The 13,432-nt window shown below is 44.2% G+C and overlaps 1 protein-coding gene across 1 annotated transcript in view; it reads right to left on the bottom strand.

The window, feature by feature from the left end:
* The window catches only part of CUX2 (cut like homeobox 2), a 303,004-nt gene that overhangs the window by 149,792 nt on the left and 139,780 nt on the right, over positions 1 to 13,432 (bottom strand). Inside the window, exons 3-4 of the mRNA XM_031948557.1 lie at positions 9,471 to 9,581; positions 2,140 to 2,187 (exon numbers count right to left, since the gene is read on the bottom strand). Of these exons, the coding sequence (XP_031804417.1) occupies positions 2,140 to 2,187; positions 9,471 to 9,581 (159 nt within the window). The remainder of the gene's footprint in view (positions 1 to 2,139; positions 2,188 to 9,470; positions 9,582 to 13,432) is intronic.

Here is a 13,432-nt window from a genome sequence, read left to right as displayed (position 1 = left end):
TGTAACCTCGGAGACAGCTCAGTACCAGGGGAAAAGCTGGCTTCCTGAGCCCGTCTGCGTTCACTCACAAAGGATGCTGGGGAGGGGGTAGTGGTAGGGGGAGAACATGCCTTTTTTTTTTTGAAACACAAAGGCATGAAAACCTACTCCTATCATTATCACTCTCTTTTATGTGCTTAGGCACCCGCGCAACGGGATGAATCAATACTGGATTGCCCTATAAATAAATGAGCACATCAGTAAACTGAGTAATAAAACGAAGTGATGAAAAATATGGAAATAAGCTGCATTTGTGTAAATCCAGTTACTGTTTACTTTAATATTTTCTTATGTGGTTACGTAGTTCCAAGGAGACAGATTTAAAGGAATGGAGCGCGGGCGGCAGATGACGGATTCCAATGGGCTGCCGCCGCCAAGGCTGCCCGCCGTGAGCTCTCGGTGCCCCATTCCTCTAGGGGTTTCTGCCTAAGCACATTAGAAGAACACAGAAAGCAGCCCCCAGAAGACTGATCATTTTAAAAGCACTCAGAAGTACGATTTCTCGGCTTCTCCCTTTTCCCCTCCTTCTCCCCACCCGGTTAGAATGAGATGATTTTCTAGCCAACATTCCTGGGTTGGATAGACTCATTTTCTTCTGGCTCTTGATCACAAGGTCCGGGGAGGGGAAGAATGAATTAGGGGAGATTCGGCCCCTGTTGGGGGGCGCTTCAAGGATAGCCAAAGGAAGGCTTTTGTTTTGGCTGAGATCAGCTTGGCGGGGAGCCAAGGACCAGCCAGGCAAGTTGGCAGGAAAGCAAGTGGACTACATCGATTTTGCTCTGGGTAGCCCTCGAGGAGGGAGGGAAGCCTAGTAAGAAGGGCTGGTAAAGTGTTTATACTTAATGGCCAGGGGGTCTTAGAGAATCGCTGAATGCCAGAGCTGGAAGGAGCTTAGGGGATACACAAGCCAAACCTCTCATTTCACAAAGGAAAAAATGGAGGCCTTCAAACAAAGTCCCACAAATCCAAGACCGGGAACTAGGTTTCTTCAAGTCTCAGCCCAGAGCCCAAGGTCCTTGGACCCATGGTAAATGACAGACCAGGGAGAAATCAGTTTAAGTTGAGATAAGATCTCTGGGAAAGCAGGAAGCTTGTCAAATTCTGATCCACATAGGACAAAGATGCTGTATCTCAACCTCAGTCCAGCCCAATTCAAATTTAACTCCGTCAAGCATTTATTAAGCTCCTGGAAGGTGTGGGTATGGGCATCTAGGTGGCTAGAGTGCTGGGCCTGGAGTCAGGAAGACCTGAGTTCAAATCTGACTTCAGATACTTACTAGATGTGTGATCTTGCCTACCTCAGTTTCCTCATTTGTAAAATAGCTGGAGAAGGTTTGCCCAGTATCTATACCAAGAAAACCCCAAATGGGGTTGGAAGAGTCGGACAAGATTGAAAAACGACCAAACAATAACAAGTATCATGTGCTATCCAGGCACTGGAGTTGCAAAGAAACAAAAAGGAAACTTCTTACTCTGGGGTAGGGGAAATGGGGGAGATATAACACTGAAATAGATAAGTAATTGCAGTGCAATTTGTGGAAGGAGAAAGCCCCAATACTCAATCAACAAACATTTATTAAGCATCCACCATGTGCTAGTCTGGGGGTTGGGGATACAATGATAAAAATGCAAATGGTCTCACCCCAAAAGTTTACAGTGACCTAGAGGTGGAATGCAGGGGGAGGAAATAGTACAGCTGCAACAGCCTTATGGATTTACACAATAAGTACGGTACAAAGAAATTAATTTGAAGTAACACAGCAAAGTTATGTGTGTGTATTGACATATTACTAATTACATCGATAAACTCCCTTTAAATACTCTACAATTAAGCCAAACCAGTCTATTTGCTATTCCTGTATTCCTTCATTTCTCATCTCCATGCCTTTGCATAGGCAGTTCCTCCTGCCTGGAATGCCCTTCCTCAATTCTGCCTCTTGAAACCCTTAGCTCTTTTCCAGGATCAGCTCAGGAGTCATTTCTAGTGAGAGAATATAGATGTAGTGTGTGCGTGTGTGTGCCCAGCTGCTAAGGTTCTACTTTAGGGATAGTGAGAGATTGGATGATTGTGCTGAGGGCACACTGAATGTCTGGTCTTACCTCTGCTTGGAAACTCTTTAAGACTGGAGCGACCATCTCCCTGATTTCCTGAAAAAAGAAATCCAAGAGGTCACCAAAAGATAAGGAAAGGAGACCCCTGAAGGGCGCACACTTGCCTTTGTCCATGAGGTCCTAGGTCAAGATCTTAGAATTGGGACCTCTGGTTGTTTCCATGAATAGAATGCTGAATTTGGACTCATGAAGACCCTAGTTCAGATCCTACCTCAGACACTTACTAGCTGTGTGATCCTGGGCAAGTCACCCTTAAACTCTTGGGGCCTCAGTTTCCTTATCTGTAAAATGAGGACAATCATAGTATCACTCCCCCGCCCCCCGGATTGTTAGGATCAAACAACATAAATTTGTAAAATGCTTTGTAAACTTGAAAGTGCTATGAAAATGCTGGCGATTGTTTTTATGAGGGACTCTCATGTTTTTCTGACAGGATTGCCTTGGTCCTTCCTGCCCGTGTGGAGGTCAGATGCTCTTTCTGACTGGGGAGCCATGAGTTTCCACAACCACAATGCTCCATTTCCTAGTTCTACCCATTGTGGCTCAGGGCATCACGGAGTGCTGGACTGGGGTGAGAGGGTCTGGCTCTGGATCCAGCTCTGCTCCTGAGTGACTCTGGAACCACTCTCTCCAGGTCTCATTTTCTCATTTGTTAAAAGAGGGACTTCCACTGACTGCCTCCAGATCTCTGAGTCTAGGGTTCTATGATCCTTAATATAGCACATCAGTCTAAGATGTGTCAACCTCTGTGCTAAATGCTGGGGATAGCCCCTGTCCTCAGGAAAGAGTGGGAGAGGAGAGAACAAGCATTAACTAAGCGCCTACTATGTGGCAGGCAAAACAACTTCTCTCCTACAGAAAGGGGGAAAGAAAAAAGAAAGCAAACATTTCTTAAGCTCCTTTTTCCTTCCTGGCTTCTATCCTTGCCCTCTCCTTTCTTCCTCCTTCCCTTCCTCCCTTCCTTCCTTCATTCCTCACTTCTTCCCTTCCTTCCTTCCTTCCTCACTTCTTCCCTTCCTTCCTTCCTTCCTCACTTCTTTCTTTCCTTCCTTCTTTCTTCTTTCCCTCCCTCCCTCTCTCTCCTTCCTTCCTTCTCCCTCCCTTCCTTCTTTTCTTCCTTCCCCCTCCCTCTCTTCTTCATTTCTTTCCTCACTTTTTCCCTTCCTTCCTTCTTCTTTCCCTCCCTCCCTCTCTCTCCTTTCTTCCTTTCTCCCTCCCTTCCTTCCTTCTTCACTTCTTTTCTTCCTTCCCCTCTCCTTTGCGTACTTCTTTCCTCCCTCCTTCCCTTCCTCCCTCCCTTTTCTTCCTTCCTTCCTTCTTTCCTTCCTTCCTTCCTTCCTTCCTTCCTTCCTTCCTTCCTTCCTTCCTTCCTTCCTTCCTTCCTTCCTCCCTCTCTCCTTCCCTTCTTCCTTCCTATACAACCCCTCCCCCCCATAAGTTGAGAGAGATGATAACTGAAAGAAATAAAATAACAAAATCTCACTACACAACTGTGGATTTCATGGAAGCCTATATGATTTCCTGAAGATTATTCCTTTTGTTTTACAAATGGAGAGATCAGAGGTTCAGTCTGAGGCCACAAAGCTAGTTAGGAGGAGGGCCAGATAGTAATGCTAATTTTACCCCCATTTTAAAGATGAGAAAACCGAGGGGGAGTGTGGTGCAGTCAGTCAGTAGTTATCAGGAGCCTACTATATTTCAAGGTATTGTGTTGAATGCAGGAGATAAAAAAGGGAAAAGACATCCTCAAGGAGCTTCCAATTCAACTTCTGGGTCTGCCCTGAGCTACCTAAGAGGCCCAGGATTCCCTGTGGCCTCTGACAGGCCCTTGGGACCGTCCCCCATCCCTAGCCCTTCTCCCTCCCATAATCATCTTGTTCTTACAGTGGCAGGGGCAGCCCCCTTCCCAGAAGGCCCCAGTGTCCTGCTCATTGTCACCCACGGGGAGCTGCTCTGAGTTACAAGTAGGAGGTGAGCTGGCACCAGCCAAGAGTTTTTTTCCCTCCTAAATAGAGCCCTAACGTAACTTTCTCTCTCCTACCAGAGGAACCAGTTCCAAAAGAGAAAATTTCTGAGGCGCGACTATAATAGGAATGGAAACTTATTCCTCCTAATTGCATAATTGCATAATTATGCAGTATTAAAATTATGTAAGTCGAAATTGGAGGTTTAAAACCCGGCCTGGATTTTGCACCTCACCTGTGCTGCTCCCAGAGGGAGACTAATTGACAAAAACTTGGCTGCTTTGTGGGGAGGGGGTCAGGAAAGGGAGAGGAAAGGCCCTCAGAGCTCCCCTCGGGTACTGGTTTGGGATCCAGGCTGGCCCAGGTGATGCTCAGAAACCATGGTCCCAAGATGGCAGTGACTCGGAGACAAAAATCACGAGATTTGAAGCCTGCCTCTCATATTTACTTGCTGGGTAACACTCTCTGAGTCTTATTTTCCTCCTCTGAAAGGATGGAGACTAACAGTGGAGGTAAAGTGTTTTGTAAACTTGAAAATATAATAGAAATGGGAGTTAGAAATGGTGAGGAAGCCCTCCCGAAGTTCCTAGAGGCCAGATGAGGTTCACAGCATTTATTATGGTCTTTGGGTAAATCAGGGAGAGACTTGAATCCCACCTCCACCCCCATCCCAAGCCTCCCCATGGGAAGCTAGGTGGTACAGCAGACAGACCACTGGGCTACAATTCAAAGTCAGCCTTAGACACTCCCTAGCTATGTGACCCTGCCCAAGTCATTAAATTTCTGTTTGCCTCAGTTTCCTTTTCAAATGGGGATGATAATAGCACTTATCTTCCAGGGTTGTTTTAAGAATTGAAAGAGATAATATTTGTTGCCAATTGCTTGGCTCATAGTAGGTGTGTAAATGCTTGTTCCCTTTCCCCTTCTTCCCTCTAAAGATGGATTCAATGAAATGGGAGGATACAGTGAGAGTATTCAAAAAGGGTATCACTAGGTTGGTTGCATGGAGTAATTAAAAAAAGCTCAAGTCAGAGAACAGGGCCTGAGTTCAAATTCCAGCTCTTTGCCTGACTCCCTCTGTGATTTTGGACACGTTCCCTTTCCTTCCCTGGGTCTCAGTTTCCTCTGCTGTAAAATGAAGAAGGCTTAGACCAGATGACCTTTGAGATCCTGCCATCCTCTCCATAATGCCCTGGGTCTGTGGCCAGCCTGGTCTCCCATCTACCCAACCAAAAAACTCAAAGAAGAATCTGCCATCCCCTTTCAGAGCAGGTCTCTCCCTACAGAGAGACCACTGACCATAAGCTACACATGAGTCCCCTAGACATGGCCCAAACCATATAATTTGCAATTTTTATATGGTGTCCTATGCCGAGGTCCCAAAACTGTAGCCTTGTTATGTTTCCAAACAATACAAATGGTGGCCTCTGTGACTCAAGTTGATAACCCTAAGTTACCCAAAAGCTTCATGATCAGACTCTCAGGAGAATATAAGCTCTTGGAGAGTAGGGATTATCTTGTATTTGTCTTTGTGTATCCAGAGCTTAGAGCCTGCTAAGTGGTGCAGTGGATAAAGTGCCAGGCCTGGAGTCTGGAAGACTCAACTTTCTGAGTTCAAAACTAGCTTCTGACAACGTCTGGGTGATGCTGGGCAAGTAACATCCCTCCGCTTGCCTCAGTTTCCTTATCTGTAAAATGATCTGGAGAAACGGTAAACCACTCCAATGTCTTTGCCAAGAAAAACCTAAATGGGGTCATGAAGAGTTGGGTGCAACTGAACTGAACCTAGAAATCAGGCACATATTAGTTGCTTATTAATATAATCATTCATTACACATTTTCCATGTATTGATGTATATTCAACTTGTTTAGGCTGATAAAATGTAAGCATCTTGAGGCAAGAATTCTTTGTTATTATCTTTACATGCTCAGTACCTACCATAATGTGGCATACAGCAAACACTTAATAAATGCCTAGCGATTGATTGGAGATTGAGAGGGTAGGAAGAAAAAAAGCATAGTGGGATAAGATGCCAGCCTCAGAATGAGAAAGCCCTAAAAATTCACATCCTGACTCTTGATACATATTGGCTGTGTGACCTTAGGTAAGCCATTAAAATCCTTAGTGCACTCGGTAACTCTCTGCAGGTTTTGATCTGCACTGGGAGAGGAAATGTTCTCCCTGGGAGTTCCGTGTGTCAATGAAACTGGCCCTTTGGCAGACAGAGAAAGAGACTGGGGGGTGGGGTGGGAGGCCTTGAGGGGGCGGAGGGTCCATTCTTGAATCATGAGATCTGTTTCAGAATCACAAAATTAGAATCATGCCATATGCCATCCCTCATGTTACAGCAAGACCATTCTGCCTAGTGGAAAGACCTTTTCTTTGCTACTGAAATCTTGCAAAGGTTTATTGAACTGAATTAAATCTTTCCAGGTTTGCTGCCCAATTCTTGGCTAGTAATCTACGAGGCGGATGGGTCAGAGGTCAGTGGAGGCGATGTCCATTTTCCCTCCATCTTATCCCTTTGGCTAGTGACTTAGATCAACATCAAATCCTGAGACAAGGAGGCAGATCTGGGAGGTCCAGCAGCTTGAACCCAATTTGGAGGATCAGAGCCATCCTGATTAGGATCCATTTTGGTTCTAGGTATCATTCTGAACCCTGACTTTCAGATCCTCTGCAGGATGTGCTCATGAACCCCAAGTCAAACAGGGTTCAGTGAGACTAAGTAGCATGATGGGATATTGGGAAGTTGAGAGGGGGATGTCCTAAGTCCAAGCACCAGATTGCTGGCTATATGGAAGAATGCCCTCTGAAGGAATACGGCCCTGGAAGCTCCATAGGTGCCATCATCAAGGAAAGAAAATCTACCTACTGTCCAGATCATCCAGGGAGGCAAGGGACTGAATGTGAAGCAGTTTGAAAACAGCTGATCACCGACTTGGAGATCATCTGGTCCAATCTCATTTCACACGGGAGGAACTAAGTCTTAGATTGAGGAAGTTACTTGTCCAAGGTCACAGAGACAGTAAGTGTCAGAGATGGGATGTGATTCTGGGTCCTTCCTCTGCCTGAGAATCCAATTGTTCCCTCTCCACTGCCATGGCCAAACACCATAGAGTCACTGAATCTTGGGCAGGGCCTCTGAATCATCAATCTGCACCAAAGTGGATATAACTGATATCGTGCCTTCTGTCAAAGAATCTTAGCACTGAAAAGAATGGACCTCTGAGGACATCCGGTCCAATCCAGCCCTAAAGTGGGAATTTGCTTGACAATATATCCCCCACAATTGGGTGATCCCATCATCCAACCAGTCCGGTATTTATTAAGCACCCACTTTACGTCAGGCATTGTGCCGGGGCCTGAGGATATAAATACAGAGACTGAAACAGTCCCTCCTTGAAAAGAACATATATTCTAATCAGTGAAACAATATTTTCTAATTTTCTAACAATTAAAAATTTTTTAACAATAATTTCTAAAATTTTTCAGCATTAACAAAAAGTTTATATAAATAAATAAAAATTGTGTGTGTGTGTGTGTGTGTGTGTGTGTGTGTGTTTGGGGGTGAGAGGGAAATCAGGAAAGGTACAAAAGATGGTGTCTCTGCTTAAGGATCTTCAATGATGGAGAAGTTACTACCATTTTCCAAGATATCTTGTTCAAACCACTTTACCTTCTGGGACTCAGTTTCCTTATTTGTACAATACACTTGTTGACCTAATTGGCCCTCTGGGGTCCCTTCTATTTCTAGGTCTCTGATCTTATAAGAAATCACCAAACTTCTCTAGGCCTCAATTTCCCGTCTGTAGAATGAGAGTAAGTGGATGAGATGACTTTGGAGATTCTTCCTATCTATGTACCCTGGTTATTAGTTTTGTTGTATGTAGAACGAACGGCTTGGACTAGCTACTTTCTAAGAAATCTCTTATAATTCAAGAATTAGGTTTCCATGACCCACTTTGGAACAACTCTAAGATTAAATAATTTTGTATGGAAATATGATGGAGAACTGTCAGTTTAAAAGCATGGCTAGTATCCCCCCTAAAAAATGCCTCACAGGACCTCAGCTAAGAAAGCTGAATCTTGAGGTCACTTAGTCCAACCCTCTCCTTTAAAGAAGGGGAAACTGAGGCCCAGAAAGGAGAAGTAACTTGTGCAACATCTGGGGTTGGAATCCAGCTCCTCTGGAGTTCAAATCCAATGTTTTTTCTACTTCACCACTGTATGTCCTAATTAAGTTTTCTTTAGGGTCCCTGGTCTACTCTGCCAAAACTACATAAAGTTGGGGCTTTTATCTTTCCTTCATTCCTTCCTTCTTCTTTTTGTCTCCCTCTCCCTCTTCCCTCTCTTCCGTCCTTCCTTCTTTCCTTTTCTTACTTCCTCCCTGTCTTTTTCTTCCTTCTTTCCTTCCTTCCTTCCTTCCTTCCTTCCTTCCTTTCTTTCTTTCTTTCTTTCTTTCTTTCTTTCTTTCTTTCTTTCTTTCTTTCTCTCTCTCTCTCTCTTTATTTCTATTTCTTCCTTCCTTCCTCTTTTTTGTCTTCCTCTCCCTTTTCCCTCCTTCCCTTTCTTCCCTCTCCTTCCTCACTCTTTCTTTCCTTTTATTCCTCTCTCCCTGTTTCTTTTTCTTTCTTCCTCCCTCCCTTCTTTCCTTCCTCTACTTCTGGAAATATCTGCAATTTTCCAAGAAGCAACACTGAGACCTGTTGACAAAGGACAAAGCTCTCTCAATTTCTCCTCAATAGAGAAAGGAAGCCTGAAAAATCTTGTGTCCTTCCCCTGGGGATCCCTTCCCGTTTCAGCACCAGTGCCCTCTCTTAAGGAGGACAGCCTCATGGGAAACAAAGCTTTCAGGGTGATGGTAGGTGAGGAAGAAAGAAAAGACTAAAGTGAGAGTGAAGAGAGGGCGTGGGAGATGAAGAAAAGAGGCAGAAGGAAATAAGAAGGGGGAGGTCCTTGTGCTTCAGCAAGCCTCATGGGCTCAAATGGAAAAGGAAGCAACATGATCTCTGGACCGATAATTTCTTCCATCGAGGTCTGGTGTTTAAAATAACACAAGATCTCAGCCACGAATTTGCAGGGGAGAAAGGAAGGATAAAAATGATTGTTTTATGGAGTCTTTGGAAACAATGAGTTTAATGGAAATCCTTTCCGTTTCCCATAATATGGAACTGCTGGGCACCACAATGCTAACAGAACTCGAGGGTTAGGGGGACGCTAATTTTTCTTTGTGGCTAATTAGCTTCTTTCCTTGTTAGTCACTTATGTCGCCAGTTTTCAAAAATCGAGTTTGAAGGGAGAGAAATCTGCCTTCCCACCGCGTTAATTCCGGAGCCGCAAATATACTCTACCTCAGGTACATTTTTCTTAAATTCCCGACGGAGTTCAATTAAATGTTTATGAGAATTCTGGCTCTCCTCCTGCCGCGACGCCAGCTCAGAGGCAACAGAATTAAGCTCCTTCTAGAACAATAAGAGAGAGAAAGAGGAAAAAAAAGAGGGTGGGTTTTTTCTTCCCCTCCATCCTTCACCACCCCCCCTTCATCATCATACACAACAGAACGCCGAACAAGTTTTTCTTAACTTACAAAGCTGAGAAAAGACACTGTATTGAGTCCCGGTGCCTAAGAATAATTTTAAAAACCATGGATCTCACCAAAAATCTGGGACTTTTTTTTTTTAGATCATTGGAAGCTGGGTTGATCGATAGTCATAAAAATGGGTGGAGTCTCCCCATCCTCTCCCCACCCCCCCACCCCATTTCTTAATTTTTCCAAAGGAACGCTGGCATACGCTTGTCAGTAACTGTGGAAAACATCACCAGGCCATGTCAAAATAGCATATTGTATGGGCAGATTATAGTCTAAGAATGTGGCGCTGACAGCTTTCATATATCACGGGCAGGGAACCGTTCCAACCATGAGTTACTTACACTTAAGTGTTCATAAATAAGCTCTATAAGATATCTATAGCTTTTTAATTTCGGCAGATTTTGGAAAAATGAAGGTGCCGATATGGAGTAAACTGACCTTTCGGGCCTCTCGCGGTAAATTATTTCCAGTTCACTTCGAGTGCAAAGAATATTTCATTTGAGGGCCCTGGGGTCCAGATGGAGTGGATTTGAAGGGGCTTGGTCCGCCTAGGAGTGGGGTGGAGGCGTGGAGCCTGCCTTTCATAGGACTCAAGTCAATTCAATTGAACCTGCATTTATTAAGTGCCTACTGTGTGTTGGGCCTTGGGTTAACCACAAAGATGAAAACATAAAACCCGATATGACTTCAAGGAATAAAGTAAGGCTTTAGATCGTAGTGCCACAGAACAAATCCTGTTTGTGGATTCAAAGCAACGAAATTAAAAATCTAGATTCTGCTATTTAATGTCTGTGTGATCTTGGCAAGCCACTTGACTCTTCTGGGCTTCAGTTTTCTCATTTGCAAAATGACAGTATTAGACCAGATCGCTTTCCAGGGTCCTTTCTGATTCTGCTCTTATGATATCCCTCCCCGCTTCAACATTCTCATTGTGGTCGTGGGGGTGTTTCAGTCACGTCCCCTGTTGTTGATCCCATTTAGGGTTTTCTTGGCAAAGATACTGATGTCACTTCCTTCCCCAGATTTTTTGACAGATGAGAACACTGAGGCAGACAGGCTTAAGTCACTTGCCCAAGCTCACACAGCTTAGAAGTATTTGAGGCCAGATTTGAATTCAGATCCTCCTGACTCCAAGCCTGGCACTTCATCCACTGTACCACACACCTGCCCTAGGTGCTATCACCCACTGTGTCCCCTCGCTGCCCTATTCCACATTCTACTAGGGAGGATACAACATCCCTCAATCAATGGGAGATTAACCCCAATTATTCTGTATATTTCTCATACATAGTTTGCATGTTGTATTCTCCAATAGAGTGTGAGCTCCTTCATAGCATGGACAGTCTTTTGTCCTTCTCTGCATTCCCAGAGTTTAGCACAGTGCCCGGAACACATTAGGTTCTCAAGGAATACTTATTAAAAGATGACCAGCGAGCATTTATTAAGCGCCTACTATGTGTTGGGGATGGTACTGGGTACTAGCAAAGAAACAAAGCCAAAATGTCAATATTCCTGTCTTCATGGAGCTCTTTCATGTTTCTGAGACCACATACGTGGGTCAGTAGAGTTCCAAAAGTTCCTACGTCATTTCAGAGGGCAGAGGACTTATAGCTGGAAATACAGGGGAGGTCAGGACAGACTTTGCTTTGAAAAAGAAAGGAGTTCTTGGAAGTAGTTTCCATATTCAGCTATTAGAGATCTCTCCCTCTTGAAATGACTTTTCATTGCATCCCCAGTTTCCCTGCATTCTAGACATGACAGACCATTTCTGCAAGAGAGGAAGTGAGCGACAGAATGTCATTTAAGGGAAATGCAAAAATGGCCAGCTAGACCACAATAGAAAGTTAAAGAAGGGGGAGAATTGTTCAGTTATCTCAGGAAAGTAGGTGGGAGCCAGATCAGCGAGTTTCAGCCATTGCCAACAATAACAAAAGAAAATGAGCCGGAAAAAAGGGACACATCCTCCCATCTTCTATTCAGGGGAGAAAGACTGTGGGGTGTGAGCGGATACTGGGTGGACCCTTTTCTTTCCTTCTCATTTCTAATGGTGGCAATTTCAGTAAGGGAGGATAATTCACTAGTAACTGTCTTAGTTTTCATTTGCATAATTCAAGATATGTTCTGTTTATGTGGTCGCTTGCCTGCTTGCATGAACTGGGAAGGACGTTTTCCCTCCCCACCCTCCTATCCTGGACATTAACTCGAGCCGCAGTTCTGTATATATCACCCGATTATATTTGCAGCAATCAAGTCCCGTAATTTTCCAAATCCGGTGATGCAATAAATATCTGCAATCAGATTTATTAAAAACACACGCGTGCATGCAGGAGTATATTTCGAGGGTGAACTCTTTAATCTACCATATGCCCGATGAAGAGGAGCAGCCGGTTATGAGACCGCATTTGTTACTGCCGCTACACATTTATCTAGCGCATGTAACAAAACACTTTTACCATTAGATAATGAAATAAAAGTCCTATTAACCCACTAAAAATCCCTTTTTGTCTAAAAGGGGAAATGCACGGTAATGGACTTATATCGTGTCTGAGCATCTATAAATCTAGTTAACGACCATTCACACCAATATCATAAACCTTGTACCCATCATGCGGCACAGGGCAAGACTACAACCTACTCCCCCGACTTGCACCCTCCTCAGGGGAAGGCGAGAAAGAGCCCAGGTCATGGGGGGACAGGGAGGATGTTGGAATGAATCTATTTTGGGAGAGATTCTCCTACTCAGATATCTCACCTCCACCTTTCTGGAGGGGAGAGTGTGAACCAGGAAAATGGTGGGAGGCCTAGAGGGGGCTGAAGGCCCTTTCTTGAATTACAAGATTCTGCCTTAGAACTAGGTTCACAAAATTAGAATCATCCCATATGCCAGTCCTGATGTCACCGTATGACCCATTCTGTCTGGTGAGAAGACCTTTCATCTGTTACTCAAATCGACAAAAGGTTAATTGCTAGGAAGATGAGCTGGGCAGCTGAGCAGCACTTTACTAGACTGCAGCCCCTTGAGGGCAAGGATCATATTTATTTTTGTTTCTCCACCAGTATGGGATTGAATGTTTCAACCGAGACAAGGTAAGACAGAGCATTTGATTCCACATTCATAAAAACCACAGACTCATTCACTGCATTTCCAAGTCGGAAGGAATCTCATCGGTTACCTTATTCTATCTTTTCCCTGAATCCTAAATTTCATCTGAATGCTTCCAACAAATGATCATTCACCTTGAAGACTTTCAGAGATGGAGAACTCATTACCTGCCTTCCCCACACTCCCACAAAAGCTTCTTAAAGCTTCCCATTCACTGTTGTTATAGTCATGTCCATCTTTTTGTTGACCCTATTTGGAGTTTTCTTGGTAAAAACCCTAGAGTGGCTTGCCATTTTCTCCTCTAGCTCATTTTACAGATGAGGCAACGGAGACAAATGGGATTAAGTGACTTGTCTAGGGTCACATTGCTAATCTGAGGTTGGATTTGAACTCATTTTCCTGATTTCAGGCCTGCTGCCATCTAGCGCCTTCGACAGGGAAGCCCTAACAATTGGGGTATTTAAAAATTTAGCTGAGTTTTTATTCATGTAACCTTCCACAAACCTTCTGTTGATTGGCCTTCATTCTAGAGTTTGGCACCAAATAGCATAAATCAGATTATCTCTTCCACCTAATAATCTTTCCAGTAACTAATGCCTGCAGTCACGTGCTCCTGACAT

This window comes from Sarcophilus harrisii, chromosome 1, assembly GCF_902635505.1.
Source record: "Sarcophilus harrisii chromosome 1, mSarHar1.11, whole genome shotgun sequence".
NCBI classification, from domain to species: Eukaryota; Metazoa; Chordata; class Mammalia; order Dasyuromorphia; family Dasyuridae; genus Sarcophilus; species Sarcophilus harrisii.
The sequence above is the reverse complement of the archived record's forward strand: the minus strand, read 5'-3'. Positions and strand labels throughout refer to the sequence as shown.